The sequence below is a fragment of the Neopsephotus bourkii genome, unplaced genomic scaffold (genome assembly GCF_033783945.1).
Source record: "Neopsephotus bourkii isolate Nb327-2 ecotype Australia unplaced genomic scaffold, CSIRO-AGI_Nbou_v1 NB_1624, whole genome shotgun sequence".
NCBI lineage: Eukaryota > Metazoa > Chordata > Aves > Psittaciformes > Psittacidae > Neopsephotus > Neopsephotus bourkii.
Genome location: NW_026902099.1, coordinates 12,054,174 through 12,072,183, shown reverse-complemented (window position 1 = coordinate 12,072,183; position 18,010 = coordinate 12,054,174). Strand labels below are relative to the sequence as shown.

General features: G+C 36.9%; 1 protein-coding gene across 2 annotated transcripts in view; it reads right to left on the bottom strand.

The window, feature by feature from the left end:
- The window catches only part of DOCK4 (dedicator of cytokinesis 4), a 249,616-nt gene that overhangs the window by 110,906 nt on the left and 120,700 nt on the right, over positions 1–18,010 (bottom strand). For both annotated transcript variants that reach the window (XM_061373099.1, XM_061373098.1), the window contains 4 exons: positions 13,273–13,354; positions 12,591–12,651; positions 10,565–10,697; positions 8,942–9,030 (listed from right to left, as the gene is read on the bottom strand). In XM_061373099.1, coding sequence (XP_061229083.1) covers positions 8,942–9,030; positions 10,565–10,697; positions 12,591–12,651; positions 13,273–13,354 — 365 coding nt within the window. The remainder of the gene's footprint in view (positions 1–8,941; positions 9,031–10,564; positions 10,698–12,590; positions 12,652–13,272; positions 13,355–18,010) is intronic.

Sequence of the window (18,010 nt, the reverse complement as noted above, 5' to 3'; positions counted from 1 at the left end):
ACTCTTACAGTAAAGAACTTCCTCCTTATATCCAATCTAAACTTCCCCTGTTTAAGTTTGAACCCATTACCCCTTGTCCTATCACTACAGTCCCTAATGAAGAGTCTCTCCCCAGCATCCCTATAGCCCCTTTCCAGTCATCTTGCTAATTTTTTTTTAAATTACATTTTTGCACACTGTTTTGTTAACTAGAATATTAGGCAGTGCACAAAATACACAATTTTACATTCTTACATGTTTTATATTGCTTCTAGTGCAAATAACAGACAAAAGTTTTCAGGGAAAACCCCACTATTTTCTCCTTTATGAAGAGGAGCTCTGCCATGCAAACAGCCTTCACACCATAATGCTTGTAATTTAGGTACTTCCATTCCAATTATGTGTTATTTCAAATAAAGAAACAGTTTAACTGGGATTTAAGGAAAGTGTTAAAAAACAAATGCCCACCAAAATAAAGCCCCAGATAACATTTGTGATGAATTTGTAAATAAAACTCTTGAAGGAGCTAATATCATGCATATATGTTCTATACTTTACCATTTTAAGTACTCTTACAACTTTCTATTCTTTCAGTAGATAAACTAAAGGAAGTCAACACTATTTAATAGTAACAAGCATGATGAATTTTTTGAAAAGGCTTATAAAAACCTCACTGCTAAGATATAAACCAACTCAAGATGGAAATATGAGTCAGCTATTATCATTCTGTACCCTCAGCCAGCAAATTCCAGGTTTAAATTGGATACTGTTTCAATCACATGCAGAAATTGTATGGGGAGCAGGAGTAGGGAGGTGACCATGCCCCCCATACTTGGCACTGGTGAGGCCACACCTCAAATGCCGTGTTCAATTCTGGGCCCCTCACTACAAGAAAGACATTGAGATGCTGGAGCAGGTCCAGAGAAGGGCAACAAAGCTGGTGAAGGATCTGGAAAACAAGACTGGTGAGTAACAGCTGAGGTAACTGGGGTTGTTTAGTCTGGAGCAGAGAAGGCTCAGGGGGACCTTATTGCTCTCTACAACTACGTGGAAGGAGATTGTAGCGAGATGTGTGTTGGTCTCTTCTCCCAGGTAACAAGCTAAAGGAGAGAAAAAGGCCTCAGGTTGCACTGGTGGTGGTGTTTAGACTGGATATTAGCAAAAATTTTGTCACTGGAAGTGTTGTCAAGCACTGGAACAGGCTACCCAGGGAAGTGCTTGACTCACCACCCCTGGAGGTATTTAAAAGATGTGTAGATGGGACATGGTTTAGTGGTGGACTTGGCAGTGCTAGGTTAATGGCTGGATTCAATGATCTTAAAAGTCTTTTCCAACCTAAATGATTTCATAATTCTATAATCACAATACTGGGATGAATAGCAAGTCACAGTTTCTACTGGATGTAAAATGTCCCCAACAGTATCATAACTGAACATTTATTCCTTGCTAAAACCAAATCTTTTAGCAATACCCAATATGACGATATGAATTTAATTTTATTAAAGCTGCCATCTCCAGCACAGTCTATAAGTCATGCTATATGAAGAACAGATCAGTACACCAAAAATCTACCTTGAACTTCTGATAAAGTCAGAACTTTCACAACAACAATACAAGCTTGTATTGCTGTAAAAATGCAAAAACTTACATCTGATTGGTCTATGAAAGTCTGCTGCCTTTAAGGATTAATATCTTTTCCCAAAACTGCCATAATTAATATTAACTGCTAGATTAGGCTACAAATTTTAGATATTTGGTTACTCCTGAATTTGAGAAAATGGCTTTATATAAGATTGTGGAACAACATCATCCAGCTTGTAAAAAGTATTTAAGTACTTTTACTACAAGTTCTACAAATCACTGTCTAAAAATCTGCTCTAAAACTGGCTTTTTTATATGTCAAAGTTGTCATTAAGGGCCAAACGATCTTGAACAATTTATGTGCAAAATTCTTTACAAACTTAATCTTTCAGCTTTAACTTTTGTTGAGAACAAAAAGAAATGCCTTAGTTCATTGTGAACTTAGTGAAGCACATACGAGCACTATTCTTATTTTAAATGTATTTCAAATTGCAGCTTTCAGTGACAACTAATTCTTAAACACATCAAAATGGAATACACATTGTCACAAAATCTCTTCACAAAATGTGACAAAGATTAAAAATGACAGATTAATAAATTGTCATGGAACTTGAGTAATTAAACAAATGCACTTGCTGTCTAAATGTTAGTCGTTTATACACAAAACACATTTCAGAGCACCACTGACATCTGTGATCCCTGCTGAGAAAAGGCAAGCATCAGAAAATTTCTCTGTGATTAATCATACGCTCAGGAGTAACCTAATATTTAGGTACTTCATTCTGCTCTATCTTCTCTATTGAGAACACATTACCACTCCTGCTCTGATTCCTCCATTGCTCCAGTCAGTTCTCCACTGTCAGCCTGCGTCTCCTTTTTGTGGCTAACAACTATAGCTGTTCCCAGCAGGGAATGCATATTTTGTTTCCCATCTGGCACGTCTCATGATGATTCACAGGAAGAAGCTCTCCTTGCAACAACCCTTGAGTGGGATAGCGCTGTGAACTGCTGGAGAGTAGTGTCATGCAAACAGTCACACTAATTCTTCTTCTTCCACAGTACTTAGAAAATACTGTAAGTTACCACAGCTATGTTCCTAGAAATACCACACTCTGTAAACTTCCACTAAGCTACAAATTCCCTAATGCATTCTATCTGTTGCAGCTTTTCATCACACAAAATGTGGAACAGTAATGCTCCTCAGCTACCTCACTTCACGGGACTTCTAATATTTCTCCACTAGAAGGTAATTAATGCCTCTGAAAGGCTTTCCCCTTCAAGTCCAGGAATTTGTAAGCCAAAGCCTACCTTTTCTGAAACAGGTGATGAAACAAAGTGTATGGATTTCCACCTCTTTGGTTTTGCTTGGTTGGCTGTTTTTTTAATTTCTCAGTGTTTAACAGCAACCATGGAGAAAATATAATATTAGAGTGCCAAGAGGCTGCTGAATGCAGGAAAATAGGTGTAGGAAGACATATATTGTCCCAAAGCATGTACCATCGTTTGTATCCAACTACCTCCATTGTCATAGTTGTCCCAGAACTTGTGTCTTGTCAGAAGAGTTCAAATCTTGGGCTGCTCTACCTCCTGCCTTCTCTGACTGAGTCCTAGACTCACTGACATAGAGTGAGATTTAGTGCCAACATACACTGGGTTAGAAACTGCACATATGAGGTAACAATAGTTCCCTAAACCCAGGGATGTTTGCTTTATGAAACTTACTTTGGTCTGGTTGAATGAAAATGATAGCAGTGTAATGAAATATGTCTTTTGAACAGGCAACTTCACTGAACTTCAAAAAAGTTAGATCCCAGTTTGAAGTTGGTTCCTCTTTGAACTGGTGTTGGACCTCACAACCTCCTGGGAACTCTTCCAACCTAACTTACTGTATAATTTGATTAATAACTTTGCCCTCTAAGAAGTCAGTTTCTCCTTCCTCATCATGGGATTCTTGGCAAATATCTATCAACAATAGGGGTTGTGAGTCCTCCATGCTTCAATCATGACACTATGCAGTTGCCCATTCACAGACCAGTTTCCTTTAGTTAGACAGCATCACCTTGGATGACCCCCTGCCCAAAGGGTTTTGCACAGCCACATGGAAACAACTTTGAATTTACTACAGATAGTAAACTATTCTTTTGAAAAACCTACTTGTGAGTCTTAGTTTTTTAAAAATATTAAGTTTGTGGCTGACAAACTTAATCTTCTGCAAATCAAACCACAACCTGGATTTGTCTTAGAAACAGCTTCCCGATTCAGGTCTTCCCTCCATGATATTAAAACATCTATGTTCCTGCCAACTACTAGATACAATAATTTCTTTTATACTTTCTTTTTATGACCTAAACTGCATGCAAGTGGATGATTTATGTAGATTTTTCAAGACTTGTAGTTTGACCGCCTATGGAACAGCTAAAGAATTAACATGCTGGAGCCAGGAGTGGCAAGAAAAATCCCACTGTCCTGAATCTGTTTACTCTAAAGCTTAAGGCCGTCCCATCAGTTAATGTAAAATTAAGTATTTCCAGTGGAGTTGCAATGTACATTTGGCATTGTGACCACAGAATACACCACACTGCATTCAGTGAACATGCAATTAGGTTACATCACTCTTGTCTAGTTCATCAGAGCATTCCAAGATAATCACACAGGAAAAGACCTTCCCACTCTATTTGCTATTTTCGTGGAATTCATGCAAGAGTCCAAAGCTACAAAGCAGCTAGATACGTTTACAATTTCTTAAACAAGTAAGTTATTCTCTGTAGGATTTGAAAGGATTTTCACCTCCCTTGCTGTAACAAGTGAAAAGCATGTGTACCCTTGTCTCAGCTCTCAAGAATTTCTGCATCAAGCGCATACAGCCTTTCAAGACTCATTATAAAGGAATCTAAATTGGCATTTACACAGAAGCTTACACATGAGAATATTAGGAACCTAAAGCAAAAAGTGGAGAAAAAAAAGGAATGCTTTGCAACCCTTTAAAACGAAGATATCCAGTCTTTTTTCTCAAAGGAGGATGAAGGAAGTTGTGCATTTTTCATCAGTTTTTTAGTATGATTTTTATAAGATCTCTCACTGGGGAGAATATTCACATGTAACACAAGAACAAGGTTTAAATCTCGCACTACAGGATTTGCTAAGATGTCATGAATACAGATCACACTTGGGAAAACTGGCAGGCTTTAGGGCCACTTTCACTTTCCCCATGGCATAATGAATATCATCTGATAGTACACAAAGTTGAATAGTAGCTGCAGGGAAGTCTGAGAAGCCAAGTGATTAGCATGCTCATCTGGGACATGTGAGACAGACTGGAAACCCTTTTTTTCCAAATCAGAGTCTGAACTAAGACATTTTCTGTCTTTGAAGAATGTCTCAAACACTGGAGTAAATGATTTCTATGGTAAACCCATATTTATATATTTATATATTCCCTTAAACAGCATGGGCACAAGAATCACAGCAATCATCCCCAGAACTTTTTTTCAGCTTAGTGCCCAAGCAGCTCAATCTATCTCACCTGTACACCGACTGTGCAACTGTCCCAGGTCCCTCCAGCTCCCCACTCCAATCTCAACTTCAAGCAATGTCAGAAAACAAAGTTACCTCAGCTTTACGTACCTACAGGATGATCGTGTGCCTAAGAAGGCACTTGGAAGATGCTGTTAGAGTTTAAGTAGGGATTACAGTAAGAACCATCACTGTTTAACTATGTAACTTGTTCATAATCATAAGTAATGTTTATGGACAAGAACTCTCTACCTCCAGAGTCCAAAGGACTGCTACAACCACAACACTTAAAGCACTGCACCAATTAGTTGACAGTCCTTTCATTATCATGTACTAAATAAAAAAAAAATCCGTTTCAACTTTTGAAAGTCTAAAGAATGGGAAGGGGAAGAAAAGAAATAGTGCTATAAGCAAGAATAGAATAGAAAGTTGCACATGATAAAATCTTACTAAAAATCAGAAGGAAGTAAGTAATCCATGATGCTGCATAAGTATGTACAAATGGAGTAGCATTCACAATTTTCTTTATTTATATTTTTACAGAACCATGTTTAATGATGACCAGATTTGGCTTTGCTCCCTTGCTCCTCTCAATAAAATGCACTTCAAACCATTTTAAATATCAACAGGTTCATGGCACAGTAATTCTGTGGGCAGATGAAGCAGCTATTTTATGATCAATCACAGTTTACAAAGCAGTTTACTGTAGTCCCAGGAAAGGTCCAGAGTACAGTTTCACAGTCACATACAAAGAATAAGATCTGCAACTATGACCCACACTGCAAACCCTACAAGGAGATTCTGACATTTGACAGCAGCCCAAGCTTTGATGTAAAAGCAATGACTTTGGCTAGGCTTCTCTCTAAAATACACCATAATGGGATAAAGGATGATTTTATATGGTTTGACAGAAGCCAGTAACTGTTTTTTCTATCTGTAGTATGCATTTCACTGTTCTCTGTTCCTACAGATACAGAAATAGAAATGTGTTATTTTCCATGTAAGACTGATGTAATTACATGTGACCTCTATGCAGGAATAATATTTTTTCCACAGATTTTTTTTTTTTTTTCATTTTAAAATGAAGTAACTGGCTTCTAATTCTAAGGAAAAATATAGGAAAAATAGTTTTTATAGCCAGCTCCAATGCAGATATTAGTGAAACCTATTTATTCTACAAATACGACAAACTCGATGTAAGAAATAACAGGAAATTCTTACTAAATGCAGGAAAGGCTATACAATTTGGCTTCTGCATTTATATTTTGATCTTACACTAGAACATGTGGTGTTTCCAATAAGCTAATACCTGACATGAGCTGCAAAGACTACTAGTACATGGTGATTTGATTCACTACCTGCTCCTCCAGCCTCTAGGCTGGAAATTCATGCAGAAAACACATTCCAGTTTCCAGTCCAGCAAAGGGTGCTAAATTATCCATGAGACTGAGTCCTCTCATTCCTCATTCCACTAACAGGAAAGGGGATGAACAACTGTCCCCTGATTCTTTGAGGGCCGTGCTATCAATTCACCTTGATTTGATCATTTTTAGACACAATCTGAGAATAAGATTCAAAATGATTCTGTACTTAAGAGCTGCCATGAGTTGAAGTAGAGAAAGTACTTTTTGTGGAACTGGAAGTTTGAAAGCTAAATACAAATGCTATTGTCTGTCAATATGTATTTCACATACAGAAAGTACATTTTGGTTCCTTTTTAGATTTCCCCAGAAAACTGAGAGAATTGTTTTTTCTGAGGAATATTTTGAATTATCTGATAAACTGTTTCAGCAGTGGAAGACAGGAATTTTTGGAAACTAAAGACTTTGTGTGAAAATCTCCTGAGCTCAAAGAAACTGTACAGGACAGAATGTGAAGAGGAAATGAGCCTAGAGGACAGACAATAGTTTGAAGCATCTTTGCTATTGTGTGTTTACTGTGTTTTCTTTATTGTGTCTTTTTAAAGTGATTTGAAAAGGGCAAGTGCAATATAAACCGAAAATTCAAGTTTTCTTGATGGCTTACACCAGCTATGTTTCCCAAGTGAGAGAAAAGACCCGTATCTCCTATAATGCAAGATTTTCTCCTTTTTTAACAACTATAAGGTGGCAGACAAGGTTAATGAGGCTTCAGAATGAGCCATCCAATACTATTACAGGAAAAGACAGCAAAGGAAAAATAAAATGTAACAACAGTATTTTCCATGAGGTGTCAGCAGAAGTATCTGAACACATTGCTAAAGCCTTGTAAGCATTTTTTCAGGCTGTAAGTAGTCACAGAGGAACAAATGTCACGTGTGCAATGTAAATAACCTTCCATAGTTCATCTTTCAGATGCTCAGTACTCCAACTGACTTTACTGCTCACTTCCTCCTTCCCTCTCCAACCTTCACATGCACTACTGGAATTCTGTGCTGCTCTTGTCTCTTTTCCTCTATCCCCTAGATAGCCCTAAAATGTACCTGATGTTCAGTTTGCTAGCTTTAGTTACCAGTCCCCTATAACCTGGAAAAAAATCTCATGTCCCACATGTCTTTCATGTTGAATATTCACATAATTGAAGAGTATGCAAATTTATCCAATGTCTCCTAGGACATTTAATGGTGAACTCTCATTTCATGAGAATGAAATAGGATAAGTGATGGATGTATCACAGAGTAAGCAGGTATTGCATGGACAGTCAGAATAACCAAGAATAAGTTCCTCTTCATGAATAAGGTTGACAGATTTATGAAGCAGAACATGATACTTAGTAATGTGCTTTTGTATTTTCACTACATGATTTTTATATTTATTGTCCAGTAAGACGCATGATACTCTAAACCTTAAATATATGTATAAATGTGGTTAGATTCTATATGAGAAAATGACAGGATTAGAAAGGGTTAAATAAATAACTTCAGTCTTTATAAATATCACGAGCGTTTATGTGCTTCCTGGTTATCCACTAAAGACTGTTGAACATACATTTTCAAATAACCATTATGCTTGAAAATAAATTAAAGAAGCATGAAGTCTACAACATGGAAGGGATTACAATTACAGTACAACCTCGAAAATGAGTTCATATGAGAGTTTTCCATAGCGATATTTCAACTAGCTAACATTTCACAGGGACAAAAACGTATTTTAATACAAGGCAAACAGACTCATAAGCTTCCATTTCAGGTTTCATTTCAAGTTTGACTGCATTCCTGGATGAGAGCATTCAGAAGTTAGCAAATGGGTACCAAGAAAAAAGGAAAAAAAAGCAAATTAAAAAAAAAAGCAAATTCAGCATCTTCTATGGGTCAAACCTCAGCTTACAATAACAAAGGTCAGTTGTCTCCCATTTCTTAAATCTCACACTTGAATTTATTTTGATGGCAGTTATAGTAACATATGGCTGACTTTGGAGGACTATTGGTTAAATTCTTAAATATCAACTCTGCATCTTGATCAGCTGGAATGCAGAGCTACCAGTAGGAATGCAGAAGAGATTGCACAGGTAGCTCCTAGTTCATTTTCTTCTGAAGTTTAACATACAACATCAATGGCAAATTTTATATTCTTGATGAAAATGTGAAGCAGAAATGTCAAGCTACATGGATCAATCAGTTGATCAGTCCCACATGTGAACAGATCTCCACAGCAAATAGTAGCTCCTCAGCACAGAATAAAAGTTTATATTACATAGTTACTTGAAAAAAACCAGTCATTTACTTCTTAAACGTGCACACGAATGGCAGCATCATATATTTTCCTCTGAGTGTTTTTCTCTATGTGAGAAAATATTTAATTCATAAACAAGTCCTTCTAAAATAGAGCCACTTCAGCTGCAAACTAAGAAAACCCTATGAATGCCAACAGAAATATGTCAACTTACTCACCTGCATTGGAGCCTGTCAAGTTGTAACGTGCATTCAGCTTTTTAATGATATTTTCATGGATCTGATACCAGTCACTCTCTGTGTTGCACCTAGAAAAATTATAACTGTCTTAACTCTGAAATAGGAACACAAGTTTTTCAAACCAGCTTCACAACCTATCTCTAAACAAAGCCTCTTTTGTTCGTAAAACTAGTAACACAATAGGAGCTAATAAAGCCCGCTGAAACTGCCTGTCTCAATAGAAAGAGAGTGCTCTTACCATTTGACAAAGGCACCCTAGAAATATCTGCTTCATGTCGCAAAGGGTGAGAGAAAGATATGAGCAATTATGCTCAGGAACTCAGCCATGACCAAGTTCATCATTTGTATAGATCTAACCTTCATCTCTAAACCACACAGAAATCTATCCTGTGACCCTCAGGAGGAGACACAGGACTCAGAGCTGGTCTTAGCAGACGGAAAAATCTGTGCTGTACATTTCCAAATTGCTTAAAACAGGATGTGATCTTCAGGAGGTAGTCACTGAAAGAGCAAATGGCATTTCAGTATACATGTAGAAAATAACTGCTTTTCCATAAGGAAAAACTACCCATGTTCTAATGATAATTTTTCATGGGTTAGGCTAGAGGTAGTCTTAGCATTGAGTCTGGCTTTGAGCGACATTTCTTCCTCTATTGTTTTTGTCTGTTTAAAACAAACAGCCCAGATTGAATAAAAATAAAAATTAAAAAAAATCATAGGCAGAAAGATCTAACTATTTGTTAACCAATAGCAAGCACTTACTTGACTTTAATGTCCCGGGCGTCTATAAAAGAGCCAGCCCACATGTCCATTGTCACACTAAATTACTTTTCTGTAGCTCTTGATTCCAGCAGCTCTAATTCAGCATGGAGTTATACAGAGGAGAGAAGAAAGGCTACCTGGAAGAATCCTGTGCCTTCAAGGTTTGAGTGCTAACCCTGGGAGTGGCAGAACTCCTCTCATGTGCATGACAATATGTGCCCCAGTTCTACATGCTTAGAATAGACCCCTCCACGAACTGGTTCCTACTATAATGTCAAAGATCAGCAGGAAATTACAGGCACTGTGTTGCTACAACCAGACAAATTGAACTTTTTTCCAATTACTATCAGCTATTAATTTTAAAATCTACTTTTGATTTTTCACTCTCCAGCACTCACTGCTTTATACACCTTTGTTATTCCCATGATATAATTGCTTCATTTCACAAAAAGATACTCTGCCTACTTTCTTGTGTAAGGTACCTCCACTGGCTGCCTAGGCAGCACAAGGAATTTAAAAAAAGTCCTAAAAGCACTTCTTGTTGCCATAAAAAGAGAGCTCCAGAAACTCTTAGAGGGATGTGAACATGCTGAAACATACGCAGGGATCTAAAAGGATGTGTTTATAAAGTGGGATAATATTAAAGGTAAAGGGTACATCTGTAGAACTAACCAAAATTTCCAAACTGTGACCAAAACCAACCCACAAATTAGCCACTATACCTTTTTGGAACAGACAAGGAGCTACAGCTATTTATTTGCACCACATTTAACACCATTGCTTCTGATGCAAACTGACTTTAAATTACTTACAAAAATAAAGAAAAAAAGCATTCCTTACATGTATACTTTTAAGATGAGGTCATCCTTTGAATCTCCTGCCAGCAAATCTGCAATACTGAGGACTGCACAGCCAAAGGGCCGTCTATATTGTACGTTGCAGGCATTTTTCTTTTCTCCAGCTCCCATTCGTCCTGCCAAACAAAATACATATTTGATGCATAATGCATGGAACTGTCTCTCTTAAAAACACAAAAAGGACACAGACAGCAATCCAGCTCAGTATGGTGAAAGGCCTGAGAAGATGATGTCAAGTGTAATCATTGCAAAGCTTGTTTGTCTTTATACTATGTTAGGATACCAACTGGTACAAGAAGTCCACTAAATATATGGTGACCTTGAAAGGTCTCAGACCAGCGGTACTGCTCACCCTCTCATGACCTCCACTCAACAAACGCATTTCTGATAGCCAGTGATAGCACACTCATGACATCACCAAATCTAATTTAGACTTCAGACATGACGGAGTGTTCAACATTTGCTGTTCAATAAGAATTATTTTACTGTGTTTGCTGGTAACCATGATTTACATGAGAGGTGTTGCGGTGGAGCCATTACAATTTAATAATCAAATGCTGCTTCCAAAGAGGCAACTGGCTAGCAAGGGGATAATCGACCAGCTGCAGAAAAATGAAGTAGAGATGCAACACAGGGAGGAAAGATGACAAAGGGCAGAAGAGCAATTTATATTAAGGAAAGAAAGAAGGCAGCCAAGGAAAAGAGATTTCAAACAAAATATTTTTCCTAGCCTTTTCTATTTGATTTAAATATAATGGATCAATCTTCTCGTTGTGTTCCTGGCATTTGAAACTGCACTTTCTAAGCATTTTATTCAATTGGGCACAGGCAGCTATGTATCTTTCCCAACAAGTCTTAATTTCTGACAAGAAAAGCCTGTGGTTGCAGTTGCTGCAGGGCAATGCCTACTCCAAATATTCCTCTGCATCATAGCAGCTAGAAGAGTAATTGTTAATTTTCACACCATGCAGCATACAAATCTTATTTTAAATTCTTAATATTTCAGTGGTTCATTTATAAACTTGACTGAGAATATATATGAAAACTACACAATAGGAAAAAATCCAGACCTTATTCTTCTTTAGAGCATTTATCTTTACCCAATATACTTACATCAGAGTTTATTATACCTTTTCCCAATCCTTGCCAATAAAACCAAAACATGGTATTTTGATATTCTGTTGAAACACTAAAACAGCATGAAAATGCCATGAAAAATTATTCCTCAAAGCCATAAAATAGCGTTTACTTTGTAACAACTTGTTTCTGAACTCAGCACAAATTAAAGCAACTATATTTCAAACCAGAATATCTTTAAAAAAGGAAGAAAAGTTATACTTAGTACTGCACTGATGCAACTAAAGACAGTTTCAAAGAGAAGAGTATAGCTAAGAGTCAGAAGCAGACTCTAAGATTATTGTTTCACATGAGTACAGCCCAGAGGATAACTTCTTAAAATAAACACCTAACACAAATGTACACTTCTCTTTTGCTTTGTTCTAGAAGAGTGGATATGTCTGTAGCATCAGGGATTAAAATTACTGAGGCTTTCTCTCTCCTGATTTTTAAAGAGGTTAAGTAGAAGACAAAATTAATCTGAACAATTTCAGATATGCATCAGATCTTAGATACTAATTAGGTACATTAAATTGCCAGGCAAGTTTTTCTGTGAACAAAGGATGCTTGAAATTACTCTCTTTGGAACAAGAATGGGCTCCCCAGTAACAACTCCATCATCTTAACACAGTGCATATTTGATATGTTCATTTTGTTATGTGACAGTGTCAAACTATCCTGCATCTAACCTCAGTTATCATTACACTTGAAAAATAACACAAAAAAAGCTGAGTAATCAAAAGCATTTTTTTTCATAAAAAACCAGGCTTTTATGTTTTAAAAAAAAAATAATTTAAAGGCCTTACTAATCTAACAAATCCCAGAGATGGTCCCCCAGTTTATTTATTGTCATGACTGAAAAATTTAAGATTTCTACTCACAATTATACCTACCTATTCGGATAATGTGCACAGTGATATAAATGTCCTTCCTGAGTTCACTGCTACCCAAATCCTGCGCAAGATCAGAACCTCATTATTTCTGAATCACGGTTAAAATGTGACATTTAAAAAGGTCTTTACACACTGCTTTTACTGCCAGTGAAAGTGATAAATGAACAGCAAGTTCATTTATACAGCATTAAAAAATCATCCCTTTAACACTTTAAATTGGCGGTCATGCACACAAACCAACTGTCTTAAAATATTATGGGCTAGAATATGCTGTAATGCAGCAAAATCCGTGGGAGGATACAGAAAACTTACTGCATATCTTGAACAGCAGCAATACATTTGTACAATTCCAAGTAAGATTCAGGAAAGAAAGTAAGAATGTGAAAGTGAGAGTGGTGCACATTCTAAAAAAAGTGTAAAAAAAGCACAAGGAAGAAAACTAACTGGTCCTTCTTGCAGGAAGGACTGGTATGTACACCCACATTGAAGTTTACGTGAGTGTCCACCTATTGCCAGAAAACATTCAAGTTGAGAGTTCAGCAATATATTTCAACCAGCGTTTACAGATGATGCTCATAACACTGTACAAGCTCAGGGAGCAGTTCTAAGTCCCACAGAGAATAGCAATTTAATTCAGCTTCTATTTTCAACGCAACAAAGATTGAGAATAGGAAGAACTTACCACAAAGAGAGAACAGTGCCTTTCAGGCTTTTCTGGACATTTTGGCAAACCATTTCTATTCAGTCTTAAAAAAAACCTTTCACTGTAAGAAAAAATTATGAGAGGTATGTTGAACAACACTTTTGCAAAGTACATCTCATTTGGATCTTAATTCCAGATGCAACCTTCCTCAAGATATAAAAGAATGAAACACTTCCTTTTTAAAAGTTTCAGCCTTATCAATAAAAATAGGGAAAGACCAGTGAAGGGTGGTGATTTACTTAATCACCTAACAAAATTACTAAAAGCTTCATATAAAATAGAATATTGACTGTCATTTGGAAGAATGATATTGTATATCCTAGTACACAGAGAAACACAAGCAATATAATCCATTTATCCTAGGACCGAAATTAGGTGTGTAATATGTTGGCATCGATTCTTGCTAAAAAATGTCAACATTGCCATGCTTGCATTCAACCAACATTCTTTTTCATAGATGGGAAGATAATCCTAAGGGACATTTTTCCTACTTAATCCTATCAAAATATACCACCAGAGCGCACTGACATTAGCACTCTTGTAAAATTCCTGGAAGTTCCATTAGGGCAAATTTCATTTTTGGAATTATGTTTTGCAATCTACTGTGGAGTGTTAAATGAGGTAAGTACTAATATTGCTATAAGGGAAATACAGAGATTTCTTATTTCACGACAGAAGAGGGCATAATACCCCACTGAAAGAGAAATTACTTTTTGAAACATTCCTATTTGATAGTAGATCCATTATGAATAACCTCTGAGCAAACTTGGCAATACATGCATGGGAAGTTTATGAAAAAAGATAAATATCAAAAACAAAAAAACAACCCAACCCCAAAACAAAAATAAAGCAAACTTTCCCTGCTTTGGATAATTTTCTCCAAGATACAGCCTCATAGAAAATATAATAGTCATATTTCTGCAGTCAAAGATTTGGAAAATGTGAAAAGCAAGGAAGCCAGAAGTGTCATTATATATGTTTCTCTTCATCCCTTCAGTGGCCAGACATTTGAGCCTGGATGCCCTGTGATGTTCAAATGAGAAGCAAAACTTCAAAGTGCAACTAGGTTTTTCTCAGCTGCAACCACCTCTCCTGCTTATCCCAGAGGCTAAACACGATTTACCACTGTTCTGTATCATCCACAGCTTATTAAAATGCAGTTGGAAAATCACTAGGAATATGTTGGATAAGATCCAAGTCAAGAGAGACTAATTAAATCTTCATTACACCAACATTTGCCTTGTAGAAAATCTGCATCGATTGTTTCTGGAATCAGTTTATTCACATTGAAAGGGACCTCAAAAGGCCTCAGAGTCCAACCTCCTGCTCAACGCAGGGTCAGCTAGAAGGTCAGATTAGCTTGCTCAGAGCTCTAGCCAGTTGGGTATTCAAAACCTTTAGTTACAGAGACCACACACCATTCTAGTGTCTAACTGTCCTCAATTTCTTCTTTATATCCAGATGGACTGTCATGGTTTAACCAGCCAGCGTGGTTCAACCAGTCGTGGTTAAACCACAACATGGACCTTCTCCTATTTCGATTTACATACGTTATCTCTCATTACCGCACCACACACCATTGATGTTATTGATCTTGTAGGTACACACCGGTGACTTAGCTACCCTCAAAACTGCTGCTTCTCCAGCCTCAACAAGCCCCACTCCCCCAGCCTGGCCTCTCAGAGCTCATGCACAGTGTGAGGCTTTTGCTGCCACACTTCAGTTAATTAATATCAGTCTTGCACCGGAGAACCTACAACAGGCATGGTCTAACCAACACCAATCAGGGGATGACAGCTTCCCTTAAACAACTGGCTATGATCTTGTGGACACAGCCCAAGATGCTGTTACCCCCATGAGCATGTTTCTTAAGAGCTATGCTTGAGGAATGCTTCATTTTTTTTATGTGCCAACTATCCAGGCTGAACCTACAAACGCTTACACTTTTTCACTGTGGTTATTTGAAAACATTTGTGCAATCCTCAGCTATGTAGCTTTTTGATCAGACAGCATAAAAGGCAGAACCTAAGAACAATAGAGTTGAACTCAAATACCTCAAAGTGCATGAAATGGTACTTTCTCAGAAACTGTGTTTATGACACAGCCAACTTCTGCAGCTTAGGTCTCCATGGAAACTTTAAAATTGAGTTTTAAAGACTGTTTATTTGAGCATATTTTTACAGAGAAACAAGCTGGTATTTTGATGTTGATATAAAAATGGTTTTCAAAATAATTCTTCCCTTTCATTTAGATTTAGCTCATTTGCAGTCTTGGAAAATACAGTAAAAATTGGAGAGCTTTTGTTTATAAGTGTCACAAATTTATTGTACATTGAGCAAGAACTAATATTTATATTACCAAAGTAGCTAAAGGTTTAGGACTCCATTATGTTGGGAATTGTGCAAAACTGAATAAAAAGAACAAAGTAGTTGTTCCAGCAGTAACAATATAGCTTCTGTGCACTAAAGCCTGCAGTGCACTGGCATGCCAAATAGAAGTTTGCCTAATACAAGGTTATTCTGCATTTCACCACCATGTCTTCAGTCTGTAGAACTACTTAAGAGTAATATATGTGTACTCACTTTTTTTGCCTTTAAAGCAACCACTAGACCTGTGGGTTCAAAATAAAATGCCATTCAACAAGAAACTGTCCTGTGGATAATGTATCTTCACAGTTTACCTATGAACTGGCAAATACTGAATTTGACTAGGAGCGTATTACACATTTATTGAACATTACATTCTGGAGAAACAAAGGCACATCTTTTGAAAGCCTCCCACTCACTATCCACTATGATATGAATTTTTTCAAGCTCTGCTTATACTCACAGATCATGAGATTATTATTCACAACACAATTAAAAGCCAAAGACTTTTGTCATGCCACAAAGAAATGCACTGATTGCACATGTAATGGTTATGCAGATCTAATTTCCTCATTTGAATTTGAAATTTTCTTTGACTGAAGCACAGGACCCAGTGGTGATAAAAACCACAAACTGAATACAACAAACACAAAAGGCAAAAATCTTAACACTTGTTCAGTGCTTTGATTTTCTTTTTCTTGGAACATATCACAATACCACTGAACCTATCACTGAACATTATCAGGGAGCAAATGCAAGCAGTCAGACTTTTGAGATTATGAGAAAAAAATGGCAATGTTTTATCTAAGTACAGAGAGCATGTGCATTTCTATACCATTTCTGTGGATTTCTATACAGGCAAACAGGCTAGAAAACAGTTGAGGAAAGTAAATAGCTTTCCTAAAACAAAATAGATAGAATTCCCAACATATGAAAGCTTGGCTTCAAGCAGCTGCAAAAACTCCAGAGGGTTAAATCTAGCTCTAGTATCTTACTGCACAGCAGTTTTCTCAGCAGTTACACACATGCATATATGGCAAACACACACAGCAATACCCCAAAGCAGAAATACATTTCTTTTCTATTTAGAAGATTTTGTTCTAGTTTAGACTGCAATGAATTTTTTTGTGAGCACCAATCTTACCACTTAAACATGCTGTACACATTTAAGCTCTGCTGTCTTCCCACTGAAAACAAGGAAATAACTAATGCTGGAGAGATTAATTTAAGAAGGTCAACAAGGGATTTTTGTACTGTAACATCCCATGTATTAGTGAAGTAACAATGTGTTCCAAATCTGCAGGCTTAACACATGCATTTAAAAGAAATGCAGCCACAGACTGTTTTATTTTCATAAGTGACCCCCCTATTTCCTTACTATTACCAAGAAAATGTTACCAGTCACATCTTCTCAGTCTAAGACAGATTGCTTGTTCCATGATTTATAAACACACTATCAGAAAAGAAGAACCAGCCAGATTTATACCACATGGCAAATTTGTGTGGTAAAACTATGTCATTACATCGTCATAGTTCTCCGTACAGCTTCATTTTCAGACATCTTTATGAATACTCTCTACTTAAATATATGTTACAGCGATTTCTAAAGCAAATAGGAGAGATAACAAGAGAATACTGCCACATAATTCATCAGCTCAAATTTATCACATACCAGAATACCATTAATGGACATTCATTAGGAACTTGAATCTGGTTTGACTCCATTCACAGCTAAAGGCTCATTGACTTCATAAAACAAGATCAGATGCAGAATGTTATCCTCATACTCAGTGGTGAAATGCAGAGAAATGTGGTACACCATGTCATAAGTTAGTGCAGATAATAAAGCTTTAAAAGTATCTTTGTCATCAGAGGATAACTGATATATGTGCCAACATGCCTTAGCAGCACAAGCTGTCCCACAGTAAGTCAGTACCTGTATTTTACCTGTGCTATGCCCTTACGAAAACCATATCCAAATTTCTAACTGTAAGATAAGTGCAATGAGCAAAGGGGGAGAGAAGAGGCAGAATAAGTACTATAAAAATAAGATGTCAGCCAATCAGATCAGATCAAAGATCAAAGCATTAACACGAACAAAAATAAATCAAACAAGACAATGTTACAATGATGTAGCAATTATCTTCAAGCTGGTAACGTGAAGGGAGAAGAAGAACACTATTTTCAAATGCTAGCTTTACGCTGAAAAGCCAAATTCCCCTTTGTTAGCTGTACAGTTAATAAAAAGGAAAGGGGAAAGCAGAAAGAGAGATGGGAGGGAGGTAAACTAAAACAGACGTATGTAGCTACATCAAGCTCCTGCTCTCATCTTCTATCTATTAATTGACGAC